Source organism: Schistocerca serialis, chromosome 7 (assembly GCF_023864345.2).
Source record: "Schistocerca serialis cubense isolate TAMUIC-IGC-003099 chromosome 7, iqSchSeri2.2, whole genome shotgun sequence".
NCBI lineage: Eukaryota > Metazoa > Arthropoda > Insecta > Orthoptera > Acrididae > Schistocerca > Schistocerca serialis.
Genome location: NC_064644.1, coordinates 416567557 through 416591033, shown reverse-complemented (window position 1 = coordinate 416591033; position 23477 = coordinate 416567557). Strand labels below are relative to the sequence as shown.

At 40.3% G+C, this 23477-nt stretch overlaps 1 protein-coding gene across 1 annotated transcript in view; it reads left to right on the top strand.

Moving 5' to 3' along the window:
• Window positions 1–19790, top strand: part of LOC126412652 (cobalamin trafficking protein CblD) — a 51218-nt gene extending 31428 nt beyond the window's left edge. Inside the window, exon 6 of the mRNA XM_050082351.1 lies at window positions 19609–19790. Within this exon, the coding sequence (XP_049938308.1) occupies window positions 19609–19676 (68 nt within the window). The 3' untranslated portion in view covers window positions 19677–19790. The remainder of the gene's footprint in view (window positions 1–19608) is intronic.
• Window positions 19791–23477: the final 3687 nt, after the last annotated feature.

Below are 23477 nucleotides of genomic sequence, written 5' to 3'. Positions count from 1 at the left end.
ATACCTACTGCCCTTCTTTTGGGTTTCGAAGATGGTGGATGCTTCCATTGAAATTATTGGAACTTTGTTTTTGGGTTGTACTCATAAACTCAGGACTTGTCACCAGTGATGATTGTGTTAAGAAACTTTGGATTACTCTTCAGAGTATCTGACGTGTCCTGCGTGATCTCCAAATGAAGTTGCCTCTCCAAAACCTTGGCACAAAATTTTGCTGAGATCCTCCTGAGGTCCACATGTTCTATTAAAATGGAGTGAATGAATCCAGCACTATTATTAACCTCATCTGCAAATTCACAGATTGTGATTTGTCTATCCTGCATCACTAGGATCCTTATGTGATCAATAATAACCTAATTTGCGTGCTGCACTCTTCACTGCTGAGTGCCAACTTTGAAGCAGTTTTCTGTGTGATGCCTATTGCTTCATACAGAAACACTTGTCGAGACTTGTGGATTGTTCCAGCTTGAGAATGACCAAGCTTTAAACAAAATTTGATGCAATAACACTGTTCCACTTTTTCTGTTATTTTGCCCACAACACAAAATCTGACAACTGCCATTTGTTCACTTGTCAACGACTATACAGTGACTGGTTGTTTCCATAGTTGTGAAAAAAATCAGGTATGCCCACCACATATGTCTACAAATGTAAGACCACGCGCAGTTTGATATTATTGTTAGTATCAACAATAAAAAGTAAAGGTGGGTACGTTTTGACAGCCCTCATAATAATTGCTCATATTCCTTGGGTTAATCAGCTTTATAAATCAGTTTGTTGCGCAATAGCACATATCACATGATTTTTGCTGAGAACATTCCAGTCTAGCGACAAAACAAAAGTCTGTAGATATTACACCTCAGAATTAAGTAATTTTTCCTGTCTTCTTTTTATAGATTTGTGTGATATATGATTTCTTCTTATCCTATAGTAAAATTATTGAAATTTCAACTGGTCTGGGCTCTCCTTTGACACAAATGTGAGAGTTCGTGCAAAATTAGATTGCAAATTGATGCTGGAATGTCGAGCAATAAATGGGTTACATTGAATTGAACAGTTAAAGTAGCTGTGGAGTTTTGACAGTGAAAATAGATTTGTCATTTGGAGAGGAAGAATGATTGATACAATTTGTAGGTGAAATTTGATTGTTCGGTGTAGGTTCCGGTTATCACAGGAATACAACCAAGCACTGGCAGTGTTGAGTGCAGCACACAATGATGGTGGTGTGGTGAAATGTGTTGGGAGGGGGGTGATAGAACAGAGGAAGAGGGAACAGGGCAAGATGATGTGGGTGTGAGGTGAATGAAGTAAGATCCTGGGGCAGAGTGGAGGTAGGTGTGGGCAGGGGTTAGCGGAAATTGGGGCAGGAGTATTACAGGTGGGGACCAAGGAAGTGTTGCAAGGATAATACCCATCTATGCAGTTCAAAGAAGCTGGGGGGGGGGGGGGGGGGAGAGGATCCAGATGGCTGGTTGTGAACCAGCCTTTGAAATTGTGCATGTTGTGCTCATCAGTTTCTGCTGTGGGTGATAAACTCGGCTCTGGCGGTGGCCTTACATTCAGCTAGGCATTCCCACATAAAATGCTATACAGCAATTGCAGCAGATTCAGCATCTGTCGTATTCAGTGAGTTGTTACCTAAATATACTTACATGTCAGAAATGGGGCTCAAATCCCTGTTTTGCAATTCAAGCGGTTTGCTTAAACTGATTAAGGTAGGATATTTCCTAAGGTCTAATCCCTTCATCAGCAGGATGTTAAACCTCTCTTCCTTTCCTTCGTAAATGTGGAAGGTCCATATAAAGTAGTAGCCTACTCCTTTTTGATGACTTAGGGTAATTAAATACATTTGTTCAATTCAATTTACGTTTGTACCATATTACACTTACGGGAGTTGGAATGCCCTATCCCGACAATGTTAAATTTAATGACTTGGTTTTCCTGTGTTTCAGGAACCACTGTAGCCATTGACATGAAACTTTTACAAGACATTAAACTGTACGTTCTGAGTCTACTGAACTACAATAATTGCATTTCAGCCACTGCTTTCAGAAATACAATTTTTAATTACATGGTTAAAATTTTGTGTACTTTTTTGTATGTGATCCTAAATAATTTTAATTGTACATAACATTATGTTCTTATTTTAGTTCAGTAGACTCAAGATATGTATGTTATTACTCCCTGAAAATTTAAATACTCTACTCAAAGTGGTCTCTGAGATTTAGGAAAAAACGCAACAGAAAATGTAAATTTTCAGGCACAGCTTCTAAAGTTTCAGAAGACCCTAACTCACTTAATATATGCTTAATTTTTTATTTTTAGTCACTCAGAAGCGCCCTGCACCATACTGTATATCATCCTCTTGATCTTTTTCCAATTTTTTGTTATTTTCTTCTTTCTGGACTCCTTAGTGGCCAACTGTGCTGTATACTCTGCTTTATCTATCTATCTATGTGAACCTTGCCCATCCGTTCAAGTTCTCTGATGCAGTTTGCTCCAAGATTAATTCCCTTATGCTGTAGCCCTTTCACTGTGCCACCATTAAAAGTATCACAACCCCCCCCCCCCTCCCCCTCCCCCCCTTTAGTGTCTTCATTCCAAGAAAAACATTTTTTGGTAAGCAAGTCCTTATAAGATTATTGAACGACTCATTGGGATATTGAGTCTGACCAAACAGACACTTCTTCACGAATTCAGGATTTTCCAGGTCTCTGTAAATGGGTTTTATGATATCCATGACTGCTGCTGGGATGCAGTGTTTATGACTATACGAACTATATTTAAAAAAGATGTGACTTACCATACGAAAGCGCTGGCAGGTCAATAGAAACACAAACAGACACATACATACACACAAAATTCAAGCTTTCGCAACATACTGTTGCCTCATCAGGAAAGAGGGAAGGAGAGGGAAAGACGAAAGGAAGTGTTTCTATTGACCTGCCAGCACTTTCGTATGGTAAGTCACATCATTTTTTTTAAATATATTTTTCCCGCGTGGAATGTTTTCCTCTATTATATTGACTATATGAACTGTTTGAGTACTGGACATTGCAGTAATTGCACCATGAATCAGGTCCAGGAGGGCAAAGGTGGTGCACTGGTTTTTCATCAGTTGACAGTCTGTGGAAGAAGGTAGCCCATACTGCCTGCTTTATTTTCAACAAATCCTTAGTACTATTTCTAATGGCCATCCCATAATACTGCTGTAGTTCATCAATCATTTTGTCTGTCAGCCTGCCTCTTTTGGTTCAATGTGCAATGTGTCTTTATACTATGAAACGATATGATACTGTTTTTCACAGTGCTACCAATACAAACATGTAATTTAACCTTTATAACACAGCAATCCACAGCCTTCTATATAAAAAATTACTGATTTTATTAGATCTTGAAGTAATGCACGTAATAATTTTAACATTTACAACTAGTGTAGGTTATATTTAAAAAAAGTAAAATAAAATACTTCCCATGTGAGTTATATATACAAAGATGCTGTGACTTACCAAACGAGAAAGCGCTGGTAGATAGACACAACAAAAAACACACAGACACACACACAAATTTCAAGCTTACGCAACCCACGTTTGCTTCATCAGGAAAGAGGGAAGGAGAGGGAAAGACGAAAGGATGTGGGTTTTAAGGGAGAGGGTAAGGAGTCATCTCAATCCCGGGAGTGGAAAGACTTACCTTAGGGGGGAAAAAGGAGAGGTATATACACACACACACACACACACACACACATCCATCCTCACATATACAGACACAGGCAGACATATGTAAATGCAAAGAGTTTGGGCAAAGATGTCAGTCGAAGATGTCAGTCGAGGTGGAAGTACAGAGGCAAAGATGTTGTTGAATGACAGGTGACATACGAGCGGCGGCAACTTGAAATTAGCGGAGGTTGAGGCCTGGTGGGTAACGGGAAGAGAGAATATATTGAAGGGCAAGTTCCCATCTCCGGAGTTCTGATAGTTTGGTGTCAGTGGGAAGTATCCAGATAACCTGGATGGTGTAACACTGTGCCAAGATTTGCTAGCCGTGCGCCAAGGCATGTTTAGCCACAGGGTGATCCTCATTACCAACAAACACTGTCTGCCTGTGTCCGTTCATGTGAATGGACAGTTTGTTGCTGGTCATTCCCACATAGAAGGCTTCACAGTGCAGGCATGTCAGTTGATAAATCACGTGGGTGCTTTCACACGTGGCTCTGCCTTTAATCGTGTACAACTTCCAGGTTACAGGTGGTGGGAGGGTGCATGGGACAGGTCTTACACCGGGGGCGGTTACAAGGGTAGGAGCCAGAGGGTAGGGAAAGTGGTTTGGGGATTTCATAGGGATGAACCAAGAGGTTACGAAGGTTAGGTGGATGGCGGAAAGATGCTCTGGGTGGAGTGGGGAGCATTTCATGAAGGATGGATCTCATTTCAGGGCAGGATTTGAGGATGTTGTACCCCTGCTGGAGAGCCACATTCAGAGTCTGATCCAGTCCTGGAAAGTATCCTGTCACAAGTGGGGCACTTTTGTGGTTCTTCTGTGGGAGGTTCTGGGTTTGAGGGAATGAGGAAGTGGCTCTAGCTATTTGCTTCTGTACCAGGCCGGGAGGGTAGATGCGGGATGCGAAAGCTGTTTTCAGGTTATTGGTGTAATGGTTCAGGGATTTAGGACTGGAGCAGATTCATTTGCCACGAAGACCTAACCTGTAGGGAAGCGACCATTTGATATGGAATGGGTGGCAGCTACTGTTGCTTGTTGGTGGGTTTGATATGGACGGATTGGGATGACTCCTTGCCCTCTACCTTAAAACCCACATCCTTTCGTCTTTCCCTTTCCTTCCCTCTTTCCTGATATATATAAAGCTTTGACATCTAACTCTGATGCACAAACATATTTTTTTTTTATTGTTTTCACTGCTGAGTTTACATCTGCAAGAGAAGGAACCCATTTTCATCACCACCATCAATAACACTTCATGCACTGTCATCACATCAATCTCCTGTATACTGTAGCGAAGTGTCATGCGTGTAGTGTAGTGTAGTGTACTGGTTAGTGTCACTGCGTGGTGTACTGTGAGTTGCCAGTTCAAGCCGGGTCACCAACAGTTATTTGTTATTTAGTATTCATCTTTTCTGAAAGGTTCTTGAAATATGTTTGTAATGGTGTTGGTATAAATGGCTGCATTTTCCATCCAAGAATTCAGTTCTGTTCTAGCTATATGTTTGTGTCTGTAATAAATGTGCTTTCAGTTCTTAGTGTCATACTTTATTGATGCTCTGCCATCAGATTTGGACTTCATTGTGGTTTTGACATAACATTGTTAGGTAGAGATGCCAGTTATTTCAAAATATCTACAACACCATGCCAATGTAAAAGTTATCGTCTTCATGGGCTCGAACTGGAAAACAAACAACACATCATTCCTATGATATATTCAAGAGACAAATGGATTCCAAATCAGTAAAAAGTCAGTTGCTTATGATGCACCCCTCGGTGTGTTCCGAAAACACTGGTCACGACCCAGTGAAATGACTGGAAGGATTTGACCAAGTCACCAAATACAGCAGATTTTTTTCAATCTGAAAAGACAAGTTTCTTGTTTGGAAGAGTGCTCAGAAAGTGATAGGTTTAATATATGTTAAAGATGTGTTTCAGTTTTGGCGGTTTTATAAGTTCTTGTAATGTACCACTCACCTTTTCACTAACCATTTTTTTGTTTGTACTGTTTTTTCGTCTTGTACAGTTTTGCACACTACATTGTACTGCTTCTTGAACCTGTTGATCTGCTTGTTGGATGTGGAGAAGTTCTTGATTTGAGCGCATTGATCAGAGCCATTTTATGCAACATCATACAGTTCATGAGGGATGTTGGAAGCCTGTGTTGTCTGAAACCAGCTTTTCATAATTTCTTCCAGCTTAGCGTATCTAGAATAACTCACTCAGTGGTATTCCATTGCCCACCAAACCATCCGCTTGCCTCATGGCTCATATCCCTGCAAGAGACCTAGATGCATGATCTGTTCTATACATCCCCCTGCCACCACATACTCCAGTCCGGTCTCAGGCATCACCTATCCTATCAAAGCACATTCATGTCATCTATAGCTAAGTTGCAACCACTGTGCTCCACTCTACAAGGACGTGACAACAAACAAGCTGTGTGTCTGAACGAATGGCCACTAACAAACTGTGGTCAGGTGACAGCTGGACCGTCCAGTTGCTGAGCATGCTGCCCATCACAACATTCTTCACTTCAGTTACTGCTTCATACACTGCGCCATCTAGATTCTTCCTAGCAACACCAACTTCTCTGAATTGCATGTATGTGGGAACTCTCCCTGTAATATATCCTACGTTCCTGTAACCTCCCCGGCCTCAACCTTCACTAACCCCTGTCCTCCACTTACCTATCCCTCACCCTGCTCCCACTCCAGCACAGCACAATATTGTATTCCATCAAAGCACCCACAATTCCTTTTCTTCTTCTCTGTTACTCTCCCTCTCTGTCTCCCCCCCCCCCCCCCCAAAAAAAAAAAAAATAAATAAATAAATAAAAAAAAAATAAAAGACAGACCCTCCCTATTGCACCTAGCAGCAGCATTACCCTGTCCTCACCATGTCCATGCACACTCCCACAAGCAGCACTACACCTTCCACACCCCACTCTGCTATCCCCCCACCACCCCATGCCGCCTCCTTACTCCGCCTCCCCACCACCACCATTGTTGCTCAAATCCGGTGCACAGTTATGACTAATTCTGGGCACAGCAGCCAGAGACAGTTGTCGTGCGTGTGAGGTGTAATTGTGTGGATGTGTCCCCCCCCCCCCCCCCCCCCTACTTTAGAAGAAGACCTTTTGGCCAAAAACAGAAATGTGCAACAATCTTTTTGTTGCACTTTTCTATGACTCAGCATCTCCTCTGTATGTTGAATAGCAATCTATCATTTTCATATTGTTGATATATGTCATCTTTATTGACTTTGGTTCACTGTTACTTGTACTTTCCAAAATAGATTCTTTGTTTTTGACAATGGTGTTCAGCATACTAGGTATGTTCAAAAAATTCCAGAACTTAGTCCTCAAAATTTTTTCTACGCCTCCTGTGAAATAGTCTCCTCCACAATTGATACGTCATTGCCAATGCCGTTTCCACTTCTAGAAGAAGTCTCAGTATACCTCTTGCTGGATCACGTGAAGTGCCGTCTGCAAATTTTCTTTTATCTCATCTTTCATTGCAAATCTTCATCCTTGCAATGGGATTTTCAATGTTGGAAATAAAAGTAAGTCCACAGGAGCCAGGTCTGGAGAGTACAGAGGATGAGGCAGCACAGTGATTTTGTTTTTTGTGCAATAGCCGTGCACCCACAGGGTTGAATGTGCGAGTGTGTTATCGTGATGCAAGAGCCACATTTCAGGCCGCTCTCACATTTTATCGCAGCCACTGCAGGCTGAACCTTGGTCTCAACAACATAACCGTAGACCCACATCTCATCACCAGCTATGATTCTCTTAAGGAACATCTCTTTCTCATTTTCACAATCCAAAAGTTCTTCACAAATTGCGAGGCGAAGGTCTTTCTCGTCTTGACCCATGAGTTGTGGGACGAACTTGGCAGTAACACGATGCATCCCAAGATGCTGTGTCAGGATTTCGTGACATGATCCAACTGAAATGTTACATTCTTCTGCACTCTCTCAGACATTCAGTCTTCGTTTGGCATGCGAAGTTTCATTGATGCTTCTGGAATGAGTATCGTTGGTAAACATTGAAGGGCGTCCTGAATGAGGGTCATCTCTGTCTGTCCATTTTTAAACTGTGTGAATCATTTGTCACACCAATTACAGCTTAAGCACTCATCACCATAGGCTTCCTGCATCATTTTGCATGTGTCTGTAAAGATTTTATTGAGTTTTATGCAAAATTTAATGCAGGCGCTTTGCTCCTCTAACTCTTTCATCTCGAAATTCGCAAACTGTGCAACACAAACATTCTACTTAATACAGCACTGAACAATAACTAAGAGACATACATCAGTGAAATTTCCGACAGTTACACATCTTACACAGGCTTGTGCAGGATGCTAACCCCATTTCGGTTCAACACACCATTGGCACGAAATTATGAATATTCCGGAATATTTTGAACAGATCTGGTAGACATAAGAATCCATAAACCCTGTGCTAATGTAACATGTGTTCCGTGATGAACTCCAGCTTCTGTGATACTTCCCCTGGGCAGAAAGATGCTTTAATAAGGTTTGTGCACCCACACAGGCCAGCAAATTCATTTTGTTGGCTATCAAGAGGTGACAAGTCCTGGATTCCATAATAGAAAATTATTGCTGTTATTCCACCACCCTCAGTGGCATTGTCTGGTTGGCTGTATAGTTTTCCTCGTGATATTCTACCGCATATTAATGAAACCAGTAAAAACTTCAAGTAGCTTGAAGGAAAAAGAAACATAACTTAGGGTCCTAAAAGAGATGTCTTCTAACTTTGTCCTCTGACACAAAGAAATGTTTCATCAGGCATGGGATCCTGTGTAAAGAAACCCTTATTAGGCTTGGAAACATCCACCGGTGGCTGCTGTTGCACAGCTATTGGGCCTGCCCCCATGTCAATGGGGATACTGGTTTTCTCATTTTAAAATCAGCAGTGGCTCAGCAACCATGGACTGCAGCAACACATTTACACAATTTTTCATCGGTTCACATAAACTGCGAACTAAGCAAACTCAAAATATGCTGTACTTTAAACTGGAATTATACTAGCGTGTCGATAGCATTGCACAATAAAAAGACACACAAAATTCTCTATAACATGATTTTTCCCTAAAAATCTCAGGTAGACTGCTAGGAACTTCCCCAAAATTTACACAATGTGACAATTGTGTAAAACTTGAAGTCAGTTTAGACTGTTTGTGTTTTAGCTGTTATGTTCAGCCTGAAACAGGGAGACCCAGTTATATATCAGATAACCTCTAGCATGGATATATTGAGAGTTCTCCATATCATTTCATTTATCCAAGTAACCACTTATTGGTAAATAAAGAGTGTCTCATAAAGACTGCAACTTTCGAGTATTGTGATGGTGTATGAAATTTGATATTACTCAAATGCTCTCCACAACTCGGCAGGCGCACACATAATAGTCGTTTCTTTGATGAAATTTTCCATACCTTTTTGGCATACTTGTTCCTCTAGTTCTGAAATTACATGCTGAATCTCAGCCTTGAGCTCTGGAAGGGATCATTGTTGGTATACACACAAGATCCCAAATACTGCAACAGCAGACAGGTGGGCAGGTGTGACAGGCAAGCTAGCCTGGCTGTCACTGTGTGTGTGTGTGTGTGTGTGTGTGTGAGAGAGAGAGAGAGAGAGAGAGAGAGAGAGAGAGAGAGAGAGAACTTTATAAAATAAAAGAAATCTGGTAAATTTAAATTGCTTCATGTGACAGTGAGATATAAATTATTGCTTCAACTTACTAGTGATCAGAGACCGAGAGAACACATTGAGTTATCAGTTCACACACACCGCTTTTGGTTGTGAAAACTGGAATGCGTTTTTCTTCTTACTTGAGCTCTATGATACTTGTCCACAGCTCGTGGTCTAGTGGCCATCGTTGCTACCTCTCGATCACGGGGTCCCGGGTTCAATTCCTGGCCTGATTGGGGATTTTTATTTACCTAGGGACTGGATGTTTGTGTTGTCCTCATCATCCATGATCGTTCGTGAAAGTGCTTAGATTGGACTGTGTGCAGATTAGGAATTTCTCTGGGCTCTGATGACAGTGCAGTTGAATGCCTCACAAATCAAAACATCATCATCATCATCACCATATCTATGATACTCCTCTTCATTATAATCAATCTCTTTCACACAGAGTTTTGTCCGCCAACATCCTTCATATTGTCATTTAAGAAAAAGACTTTTCAATTTCAGATTCCAATAAATTGACATAATTGACTCAATGCATTAGGTGTTACAGCAGTACTGATGAATTTCTATTCTATACAGTGGAAATGAAGCAATGAGAGAACTGTAGAAGTCAAGCAAGGGGGGAAAAGGTGCAAATTTTGATTAACTGTGAAGGAATGATATTCCACATAATTGGTATGTTGGAAGCTCCGTGAGGCTGTTTACAGACAATGCTGTGGTCTGTAGGCAGGTTGCAGTGCCAGAAGATGGTAACGAAACCCAAGAGAGTTAGCAGAGGATCGATAGTTGGTGCAGTGACGGGCAGCTGTCAGTCACTCTCAGAAACAAACTTCCACTTTCATACACTACTTCAAGCAAGCAACAAATTATTTCTCTAGTTCAGTCAATGAATGAAAATCAGGGAAAAATATGCAAGTACTTACAAATTTTTGTATAGTATTAGGGGAGAGTGTAATGAATAACATACTAAAAATCTTGACCAGTGGGGTGTGTGGGCAAGGGGGGGGGGGGGGGGGGTCGTTTAAAGATAACTTCTTAATATTTTTCCTGTCTGTCTTCAAAACCATGGCTTCTACTAAAAAGGTCCAATTCATCTTTTTTCTCTAGGACTGATAGTTTCTGTGTTGCAGGGGAGGAAAAATTGCACATTATTAAAAATATTATTTTAATGGTACAAAATTAATGTATACTGTTAAATAACATATGTTAAGAACAAATATTAAATTGTGTACCACATCTAAGTGCCATAAAACCTTACTAAGGGATAAATTGCATTCTGGGGATGTAACAGGATGGAAAGACGGGGTGAAGGTGAGAAGTGTGATGGAAGATGGGTTGCCAGATTGTGGCCATGCAGTGCCCTCTTTTAGAGGTCTGCACTATACGTTACAAAAAGCAACTACAGGATGTTTCACAATGTTATACCAACCCATCTGCAGCTCACTTTGGGAATCACTGCAACGAAGTATGCAGAAGTGCCAGAGGGCGTTTATTTTCCACAAATTGTATTAACTATACATGGAATACAGGCATTAATTACTAATGGTACCAATGCAAGAAACAGATATAGACGAAATCTGCTTAAATCTCTGCGTACTGTTCTACAGTGCTAAAGAGAAGTCAGCCTGTTAGGCAGCTATACAATTTTTCCACGAAAGGTGACATCCCCCACCATGAGTACTGCATGCCCTACAGCTTACAGACTGACAATACCTCCGTGGCATTTCATGTCCAGTTTTCTCATGTGAGTAGACAGAATACCTTCACTGAGCTTGTGTGTGTACAGTGAAGTTATTTTCTGTTTATTACGTAGTTATTTTCTGTTTATTAAGTATTTATTTGCAATTGTTAAATGGGCTGTTATGTAAAAAAGCTCAGCAGCCAAAACTGTTAACTGTGTACCACACTGATGAGCCTTCCCCCAAGTGTAATATACTGTCATTATGTATCCGACAATGTCAATGTCATTGTCTCCACCATCAATGGCCGGAATACTTTTCACAGCTTAAGAGTCTCAGATGCTTCGCTTCAGCCTCCCAGCATCTGAAGAGGCCCAGAGGCTTAACTTGGCTCCCTCCATAACAGAAGTAGGTCACTTAGGTGTTATGAAATTTCAGATATATCAGTTCAAGTCAAACAATGTGTTACAAGAGATTACTGCTCTAGATTTAAACATGATCAGTCCTACTGCGTCAGGCATATTGACACCCACCTGCAAGATATGTGTGGTAAGTGGCACCACTCAGTGCAACCCACTCTACAGGTGCCAGCAATTCCTCAGTGGAAGAGATTTATACAGTCTATCAGTAACAGTATTACTTGTGAGAGTAGTGCACTAACTTCCTAGTCATTCATTAATTCACCACCAGTGATTACAACTTGGTTACATGGCTTTACAGTATGCTGTCAACAACAGCCAGCAGCAAGATGCTGCTTTTACCAATCCAATTCCATTCCCACCAGAACTTCAGAGATCACTGACAGCACACTTACAACTTAAGCACTTCTCAGTCATTGTTAATAGGAATGTATTTTACATAAAACTCTCTCATCAACTGCAAATATGTATTCACTTAATAATCAAACAATGGAAAATTCAGGATGGAATGGCAAGGTTCAATATTGGTCTTCCATACAGCCTAGCCACCCGTGGTGGTTGCATCTGCAGTGACGAGCACTCCCTCTCGGAATATACAGAGGGTGTAACTGAAACCTTCACTAACTGTAATTATCCTCCCAACCTTGTACAAAAACAAATCTACCGTGCCTTATGTTTCCAGTCTCCCACCACCTCCCAAAGTCCCTTCGTAACTCAGTACCATCCAGGACTGGAGCAACTGAATTATATTCTCCGCCAGGGTTTTGTATACCTCTCGTCGTGCCCTGAAATGAGAAATGTCCTGCCCACTATCCTTCCCACCCCTCCTATAGTGGTATTCCACTGTCCACCGAACCTACACAATATACTCGTCCATCCTTACACAACCTCTGCTCCCAATCCTGTACTTCATGATTCATACCCCTGTAATAGACCTAGATGCCAGACTTGTCCCATACATCCTCCTATCACCATCTACTCCAGTCCGGTCACTAACATCACCTATCCCATCAAAGGCAGGGCCACCTGTGAAACAATTCATGTGATTTACAAGCTAAGCTGTTACCGCTGTGCTGCATTTTATGTAGGCATGACAACCAACAAGCTGTCTGTCCACATGAATGGCCAACGACAAACTGTGGCCAAAAAACAAGTGGACCACCCTGTAGCTGAACACGCTGCCAAACATGACGTCCCTCATTTCAGTGACTGCTTCACAGCCTGTGCCATACGGATCCTTCCAACCGACGCCAGCTTTCCTGAATTGCGCAGGTGGGAACTTTCCCTGCAATACATCCTACGTTCCCATAACCCTCTTGGCCTCAACCTTCGTTAGTCACTGTGCTCACCCGTCCAGCCCCCTTCTTGTTCCCATTCCAGCACTACACAGCAGTCATTTCACAGCCACACCCAGTCTTTTAATTTCTTTTTATTTCTCTCCTTTCCGCTTCTTCCCCCTCCCCACCTTCTCTCCTGCCCTCTGTCTAAACTAAACTGCAGCACTTCACTGCCTGCCACCCCCACCATACTATCCCTCCCCCTCACCACCCCAGCCTCCTGCTTACCCCCACCCAGTTGCCATTCCCATCACAAACTAGTGCTGCTGCTCGCAGCGTGGTTTCAGTTGCCTGAGACTGCAGACGTGTGTGTGTTGCATTTGTGTGAGTGTGTGGGTTCGTGTGTGTATGTATGTGTGTCTGTTTTTGAAAAAGGCCTTAATTATTGAAAGCTATAATTATGTGAATCTTTTTGTTGTGCCTGCACCATATGGTGAGTAGCAACTTTCCTTCTCTAATATTATTGTATTATTCACTTAATAAACTAAAAATAACTCCATTATATAAACACGAGCTCAGTGAAGTTAATTTTTCTATGTGTATAAGAAAACTGGACAGAAAATGCTGGTGAGATGTAGTGTCTGTAAGCTGAAAAGCAAGCAGTGATCATGGTGGTGAAAGTTGCCTTCCCAGGAAGAAAGATGTGACTGTAATACAGGATGACTAAGAATCAGTTTCCTCAGCAGCATGTAGAACATTCTGCAGAGAATTATGTAGATTTTATTCCATGTGCTTTTATTGTATTTGTATTACTGGCAATTCATATCTATATTCAAGGTAGCGTTAAAAAACACATTTTGTGGAAAATAGTCCCCTCCCCCCTCCGCCCTCCCTCTGGAGTGTTTGTGATTCAAAAGTCGATAACTCAAGCTGTAAAAGTATTGGTATAACTTTATGTAATACCCTGTAGTTGCTTCTTGTGATGCAATGGGGTAGAGAGAAAGCGAAGAATCGCATACTCTTCATTTTGCAGATCTATGAAGGAGGGAAGGGCATGACCAAACTTTGGCAGCCTACCTTCCCTCATGCTTCTAACCTTCTTCCCTGACCTTCCAACTTGTTACACTCCCAGAGCACACATTGTGCCTTAATGCAGTTCTACTGCTCTTAGACGTGGGTGTTGTTGTTATCAGTCCAAAGACTGGTTTGATGCAGCTCTCCATGCTACTCTATCCTTTGTGAACCCAGTAACCTCCGAATAACAAATACTACCCACATCCTTCTGAATCTGCTTACTGTATTCATCTCTTGCTCTCCCTCTATGATTTTACCCCCCCCCCCTCCCCCACCCCACCCCACCCCACACACACACACACACACACACACACACACACACACACACACACACACACACACACACTTCCCTGCAGTACTAAACTGGTGATCCCTTATGTCTCAGAATGTGTCCTATCAGCCAATCGCTCCTTTTGCCGATGTTGTGCCACAAATTCCTTGTCTCCCCAGTTCTATTCAATAACTCCTCATTTATATGATGTGACCATCTAATCTTCAACATTCTTCTGTAGCACCATGTTTTGAAAACTCCTGTTTATGTCTAAACTATTTATCATCCATAAAATTTTGTATTTGTGGGGATCCACAGCCTCCAGATGCTTAAGGGGCTCCGGAACGCCCTATACTTGCAATGTTAAAATAACGCTTATAAATTACATCTTTCCTCACAAAGTATTTGAGGTAGGAAGTTGAACTTTTTACAGATTATTTATTGGAATATGGGCTACAACTTAACACAGGGATTTTACAAAATTTTAGTTCAGTTATTAAAGATGATTTTTTTTTCAATTGTAATGAAAATTCACAACATTTTTTTGCAATTTTTTATTTATATATTCAAAAATATACAGTTTTTTGGAAAAAGGCTGTGTTAAATTATGCAGAAGGTACTGTGTAACATTTACTGAAAGTTTGAAACAAATATGTTTGGAAGATCCTTAGAAAACATGTAATTAGTATGAGAAAATAAAAGTTTTGGGAATCGAGCGACAAAGATTGGATTAACTTTTTAGTGCATTCCAGGTCCATAGGATGGATTATCTTCATCCTCTGCAAACTCCTCCTCCAGCTTCCTCTTGTTCCTCCTCCTGTTTACTCTTGCTTGTATTTCTAGACTCTTTACAGCCCTGTCTGCAGCCTGAAGGCGTTCCTTGTCTAAAGCAAGCATCGCTCGTTGTTGTGTTCGTAGATTTTGCTACCATTTTCTTCAGTTGCAGTTACTGCAACACTGTTCCAAAAGGTGGTCATGTATGAACACTTATCACACTTCAGTTGTATTTCACTAGCAAGTCCTACGTGCTTTATTATGGAGAGTTCCAGACCAACTTCACTACAATGAATACATCTTACACAGTTTGAAAAAATTCCTTTGAGAACCGACATATCAAATATTTCATTCACATCCGATTCGCCCATAAAACATTCATAGTTTTCACTCATTGAACCAAGCTTCTTCTGTGAAGTATTTTCTTTCCCACTTTGACTGCTATGGGCAGGTGTACTTGAGAGGTTAGGTTCACTCACTTGGTTATCGTCTTTATTGTTTACAGTAATAACACATACCTTTGGCTTTCCAACATTTCTCCTTTTCTTAAAAGCCTTCAGAGGATTTCTAATAACTTTACTTTTACTCATTATTATACTTCAACAAAACAGAGACTCAAGAAACAGAATTAATTACGAATGTTTTCGAGATAACGACAGAGTAAATAAACATGAAACAATCGACAATCACACCAGCGATATATATTGAACCATCACAGGTTAGCCACAACACATACTTTATCTCACATCACTAAAATGTACCTGATGAACACGGACGTTAATAATAACACCATTTGGCAGCAGTTTAACAGCGCCACAGTGGGTCACGCCCATGTAGAACACATTTTAAAAAAAATTTAAAAATAGTTGTAGTCTTCGGAATTGAATAAATTATATATCTATTAAAAGGTAATAGTCTGCAGATTCAGAAAACGCAAAAAAGTAAAAATTGAACTTTTCATGATTTTGAGCCTTTCCTGAGCCCCTTAATAAACGTAAACATGGTCCATAGTAGGGTGGTAATGTGATTTTTATTTAATCATGTGATTAGCTAATTTTGACTACTTGTCACTGTCAAGCACTTGTAAAACCAACATGGAAAAGCACTAGATTTTATGGATGCATGTAATGCTTTTCCATGCTGGTTTAACAAGTGCCTGACAAGTAGTCGAAAAAAGCTAATGGCACGATTAAGTAAAAATCGCATTACAGCCTATTACGGAACACATTTATGTTTATTATGTTTATCATTGATGTTTCACTTCCGTAAATGGCTACACTCCAGGCAAATACTTTCAGAAAAGACTTCCTAACACTTAATCTATGTTTTATGTTAACAAATTTCTCTTTTTCAGAAATGCTTTACTTGCCATTGCCAGTCTACATTTTATATCATCTCTGCTTCGACCATCATTAGTTATTTTGCAGCCCAGATAGCAAAACTCATCTACTGCTTTAAGTGTATTGTTTCCTGATCTGATTTCTTTAGCATCACCTGATTTAATTCGACTACATTCCATTATCTTTTTTGTGCTTTTGTTGATGTTCATCTTATATCCTCCTTTCAAGACATTCATTTTATATCCTGCTTTCAAGAAAATGTCCATTCCATTCAGGTGCTCTTCCAAGGCCTTTTCCATCTCTGATAGAATAATTTTGTCATTGGCAAAGCTCAAGGTTTTTATTCCTTTTCCCTGAACTTTAATTCCTCTTCCAAATTTTTCCTTGGTTTCCTTTTCTTCTTGTTCAATGTACAGATTCAACAACATTGGGGATATGCTACAACACTGTCTCACTGCCTTCTCAACCACTGCTTCTCTTCAATGCCCATTAATTCTTATAACTGTCATCTGGTTTCTGAACAAGTTGTAAACAGCCTTTCACTCTGTGTATTTTACCCCTGCTGCCTTCAGAATTTGAAAGACGGTATTCCATACAACATTGTCAAAACCTTTCTCTAAGTCTACAAAAGCTATAAACATAGATTTGACTTCCTTAACCACCTTTTGAGATAATATGTAGGGTCAGTAATGCCTCATGTGTTCCTACATTTCTCCAAAATCCAAATTGATCTTCCCCAAGGTCAGCTTCTACCAGATTTTCCATTCTTCTTTAAATTATTTGTATTATTATTTTGCAACCATGACTTAGTATAATGACAGTTGGATAATGTTCACATGTGTCAACACCTGCTTTTTTTGGAATGGCAATTACGACATTCTTCTGGAAGTCTAAGGGTGTTCCGCCTATCTCATACATCTTGCCTACCGGTTGGAAAAGTTTTGTCATGGCTGAGTCTATCAAAGCTATCAGCAATTCTGGCAGAATACTGTCTACTCTTTGTTGTACACACGTTTAATATTTATTCTTAACTCATTTCATTTAACAAAAAACTACAATTTTGTACTGTTGAAACATTATTTTTAATAATCTGCAATTTTTCAATCAATTGTGATAACATATTAGTCCTAGAGGAAAAAAGAAATAGGACCTATTTCGTTGGAGATTTAATGTAGTTTTTGTACTGGTAAACACTTCCACTAGAAGCCGTGGTTTTTGAGGTATTCTGGAAAAACATAGAAAAGTTACATTTACATTTTAAAATAAATTCCTGCTACAGAGACTACCTTTTTATTTGAAAATGGTATTACTGTTGCTAAGTCAGTCCAGAAATGGGGTGGAGAAAAATATTTTGACTCACAATAAGTTATGCGGTATTGTTTCTTGATTGGGCATAGTTGATTTACCATGAGTTATGCAAGCTGTGATGACCTTGGGCATTGTTAAGATACATTATATCCACTCACAGTCTTAGTCTTATGTCCTCATTGATTGAGAGGTCTTGATATTTTCCTCATTGGAGTGTCCGATAGTGAACACACAATTTGCCATTGCATACTAACACCTTCGTTGCATCCTGCAATAGAATGATCTCCTGTTAACATCCACAATAATTTCAATCATTATTTGAATATTGCCTCTTTTTTCCATAATTTTCCTTTCAAATTATTTTTTGATCATCCCCATGTTACATATTACACTTTTGTGGTGACGGAGGCAGTTTTTGAGAAGGTAGCCTACTAGAGTCTAGATCATACAGTCAATCTCAGGCTGTTTAATATGATTGTTGTTAACTTTTGTTGTGTTAGTTTAGTGTATGTAATTTGGTCATATGATCTGGGCAGCTCTGATCTCATCTAGAAGGATACTCTGCAAATCATACTTATGTGTCTGGCAGAGGGTTCATCGAACCACCTTCAGAGTAATTCCCTTATTATGCCAATCTTGAACAGTGCAGAAAAAATGGATACCTATATCTTTTCTTGCAATCTCCGATTTCCCTTATTTTATTATGATGATTTTTTCACACCATGCAGGTCGGCGTCAACAAAATATTTTCACATTCGGAGGAGAAAGTTGGCAATTAAAATTTTGTGAGAAGATTCTGCCGCGATGAAAAACACATTTGTTTTTAAGATGTCCACCCCAGATCCTGTTCTTGTCAGTGACACTCTCTCCTCTTTGCATTTTCACAATGTACTTCATTAACCCTCTCTGGTAGGGATCCCAGACCGTGCAGCAGTACTCCAAAAGAGGACAGACAAGTGTAGTGTAAGCAGTCTCTTTACTAGATCTGTTACATTTTCAAAGTGTTCTGCCAACAAAACCTAGCTTTTGGTTTGCCTTCCCCACAACATATTCTACATGTTCGTTCCAACTGATATTGTTCATAACTGTAATTCCTAGGCATTTAGTTGAATTTATGGCATTTAGATTTGACTGATGTTTCGTGTGACTGAAGTTTAACAGATTCCTTTTAGCACTCGTGGATGACCTCACACATTTCATTATTTGAAAGTCAATTGCCAAGTTTTGCACCATACAGATATCTTTTCTAAATCGTTTCACAATTTTTTTGATCATCTGATGAGTTTACTAGGTGATAACTAGGTGATGACAGCATCATCTGCAAACAACCTGAGATGGCTGCTCAGATTGTCTCTTAAATTGTTTATATAGAAAAGGAGCAGCAGAAGGCCTTTAACACTACCTTGGGGAATGCCAGAAATCACTTCTGTTTTACTCTATGACTTTCCGCCAATTACTACAAACTGTGATTTATCTGACAGGAAATTATGAATCCATTTGCATAACTGAGACGATATTCCATAAGCATGCAATTTCATTACAAGCCGCTTATGCAGTACAGTGTCAAAAACCTTCCAGGATTCTAGAAATACTAAATCAATGTGAAATTCCTTGTAAATAGCACTCGGCACTTCATGTGAGTAAAGAGCTAGTTGTGTTTCACAAGACCAATGCTTTCTAAATCTGTGTTGATTGTGTGTCAATAAACCATTCTCTTTGAGGTAATTCATAATGTTTGTACACAATATATGTTCCAAAACCCTGATGCATATTGATGTTAATGAGATGGGCCTGCAATTTAGTGAATTACATGGTTTGTGAGATCCATCACATGACAAAATAAGCCTTTGGTTCGTATTTGTCTTCACGTATGCGATACTTCCATGGAGATCCTGAAACAGATCTGTGGTTGAATTGAAGTGTGACACTTAGATTGTTGCACACATTCTTTTGACTCCTGAAATTGCAGCTAAATTATTTTAATAATATTTCTGTCATGTAACCACTCTTAAAAGTAATTTTTTTGTTCTAGGAAACCTATTCACCACTGCCCCTTCGAGTGCGGATCTGCTGACAGAGATTTTAAACCAGTTTTCATAGATAATAAATTACCTACATAAATTTGTTGTCTGAGTCTGTGATGTATCTTTAGTTTTGTTGTTAAATAAACTAGAATTTGGACATTAAAAAAAATCAGTATGTTTTTTATCATAATCAGTTAAATTTTGACTCTACAAATACAGAGAAATTTCAGTGCTTCACAGTATATATATTTCAAAGTGAGAACTGGCATTTTAGAAGAGAAGTGCTTTTACGGGCAGTAAGTGTAAGTTCATTTGATATTTTACGCACTAGAACTGTTACTCTGGATGTGCCTAGCAGTTTTTGTAAACACTTCATATGATTTTTATGACTCATGCCATTGACAGTGACATACTGGGCCTGCAAGTATAGAAAATTTCAACTAAGATACATATTTTTGCAATAAGAATGCATTTTGTTAATTGTTTGAAGAATACGATTATCCAGAATTTGATGAATGAATAACTCACCTTAAAATATTGCAAGTCCCTTTTGTAAAATATTTTCTCCACTTTCACATTGGAGCACCATTACCTCAAGGTGACTTCCCTTTTTCCATACCTTAAATGATGAAGTACACTACATATTGTAATTTTTGCAATATTATTATTTTTATTATTACCTGTCTGTGTCTGTGATTCACCTCCTGAACTATTATACAAATATTAAAAGAAATCTTGGAATGCTTGTATAGTGTTGTCTCAGTTGTCAGTTACTTTGCCCCCTAGTACCTCAAGCGACATACTGTTACATGTGACATCAGGCTTTTATTGATTTGATCAGTCATAAGCCTCTGCCCACTGTTACACATTTGTACAAGCCATGCACTACTGTGGAAATTTTATCTTTGGCTATGTTTGGAGCTTCTTAGGGGCATCAGTCCAGATGTTAGCTAGCATCATGTCACACAAAGTTTGTGAGATCCATTGTTTATGAGGATAATGTTTTTAATCAGCACATATTATTGAAATGTACATGAGGCATGGAATGAAATGGTGTTACATGTGTGCAAGACTGCGCATTTACTGTTATGTTCATGAATATGTGCCTCTATGACATTGAGGTATTTCATTTAAATTTCAGAAAATGAAATGTAGGAATAAGAACTTCAACAGCCAAGATCACTGATTGCAATTTTATTTTTAATGACTAGTTTTGGCAAATCTAAGTTGCAACATCAGATCTTACGCAAAATATCCAACGATGGCAACTTGGATTTGCTGGAATGAGTCATCAAAAATAAAACTGCAATTAGCGATCTTGGCTGTAGAAGTTTTTACTTCCATATTTCACGTAACTGTAGATCACTGCCACACTTGAATGATGTCAAGAATATATAATTTCAATAAAGGTTTGTTGGCATTATTGGGGTTTTAAATAATCCCAGTGAAAGTGATTTCTTTGTACTGGATAAAGCTAATGTTGGTGGTGATGAAGGAAGTCTGGTAAATTTTAGCAATTTTTGCAAAGGTAGCACACTCCTGAGATGGTGAAAGCGCCAGCTGTTTTTTGTTCAGTATGTCTTGAGGATGGCCTAAAAGACACAAAGTTGTGATGAATTGTGGTGACTTTTCAGTTGTTCAGCTTCCAAGAGATGAACCTGAAGAAACACTCACCTCTTTGGAGCGTGTCAGATCTCCTACAAGACATAAAATGCTAGCACTCAGTATTTGACAAACGTGTATGTATAGTGCTCGGAAATAGGGTACATTTACGCTGTCGGATCAGAAGTATCAAGACAATTGTTAGCGAACATTGATACGGGATGTGTCCACCCTTCACATGTATGATGGCTTGAACTCTGGTGGGGACACTTTCAGTGAGATGTCAGGAGGAATGGCATCCCTTCATTCCTCAAGGGCTAGAACCAGATATGGGAGTTGTGTTGGATGCTGGGGTCTGGAGCGAAGTTGGCTTTCTAATTCATCCAAAAGGTGTTTCCTTGGGTTCTGGTTGGGACTCCGGGCAGGCCAGGAATGTTATTGTCCTCAAACCATTGCCTCATAGATGCTGCTTTATGACAGGGTGCATTGTCAGCTGAGACGTCATCATCTTTGAACAGTTACTCTACTGTACGCCTTACACAATACTGTACATTATGTTTGTATTCTTCTGCATTTAGCATTTTCTTAAGCAAAATAAAATAACAAAATCCTAACTACAAAAAACACCCCCAGACTGTTAACACCACATCCTCCACACTTCACTGTAGGCAATACACATGATGGCAGGTAAAGTCCTCCAGGCATTAACCAACCCCCCCCCCCCCCCCCTCCCCCGTCCCAGGGGGCTCATCATTTCTTGGCAAGTACATGCCTGGCTACCATGGGGCCCCAGCCTTTGCAGCACTACTTCCCTTTCCATGGTGCACATCTATCTCCTGCTCTGTTGGGGACCAAGTTACATACCTTCTTCGGGAAACCAAAGTTCTTGGTAAACTCTGTATGAATTCATCCTGTCCACCCACCTTTCTTTCCCTGTCCTTCCTTTTCTTAACCTTCCTCCACTTTGACATTTGAGGCCTTTCCTTTTCCTTTTCTTCTTCTTCCTCCCTATGCATTCCTAAAGGCCGGCCCATGCATTTGGCACATAATTTGCAGCCCGGATTGACAAGTAGAGGTTGTACATCCCCCCTGGTAAATGCCAGCCTCAGGGAGGGGTGATTGCCTGAGCTGTTACCTTCCTCTATGCCAACTGGTCCCTCTGTTTGGAGTCCGGGAGGTGTGACCTGAGGTGTGGACAATCACCTAAGGCAGAGAGCCCGCCTGAGGGGGTCCCCGACAGGAGCGAGTGCGCTATTGGAAACGCTGGCAATCGTGGGTGACTTCTCCGTGATGAGTTAATCTTCTCAAAAACATAAATGGGTTGAGATGAAAGAATTGACGCCTCTCCTAGCTGCACCCTGATACCTTGTGGTATCACACATGGAAGATGGTTACAATTTCATGACAGTGAATCCATTTGCTATTCAGAAGGGTGTAGATGCCATTGCTGGTCCTGTGAACTCTGCTCTCGGTTGTATAGTGTGACCTGCTTTTGGAGACCGATAGTGCTCTTCAAGCACAGAAACTGATTAATTTAACACTTCTCCACAGCTGTCCTGTTAAAGTAGAGTCCCACCACACTCTGAATTCCTCCCACGGTGTCATGTACGCTTGGCTACTTGATGGCCCTATAGAGGCTGAAATAACAGCTTGTCTCACTGACCAGGGAGTGACTGCAGTTCACTGCGTCATGAAAAGGGTAGATAAAGAATTAATGCCAACCTACACTCTGTTCCTCACATTTGAATGTGTGGTACTTCCATCAAAAATTAAGGGTGGCTACGAAGCTGTTATTGTGAGCCCATATACCCTAAATCCCAAGCATTGCTATAAATGTCAGTGCTACATCCACACCCGTGAATCTCGTGAAAATGGAGCCATCTGCGTAACCTGTGGCAGGGATGCTCATGAGGGTGAGTGTCCACCTCTTTCCCATCACTGTATCAGGTGTCAGAGTGATCATGCTGCTTCCTCCCAGACTGTCCTTGCTGCCTCAATGGCATATCCATTCAGGAGATATGGATGAAGGAAAAGGTTCCTACTCATATTGCTCTGAAAACGTTGCTAGCCGCAAACCTTGTACGCCACCCTCTGGCAGTTATAGTACTGTTCTCCCTACACTCTAATTTACGAAGGACATGGCTATGCAGACGTCCAGTTTAGTGCCACAGTTGTGAAATTGCCCAGCTCCTAGATTTACTCTCATCTCCACATGCTAGGGGTACACACCATACCAACAAACTTTCGGATGCCTTGCACACAGAAGTACGGAAGT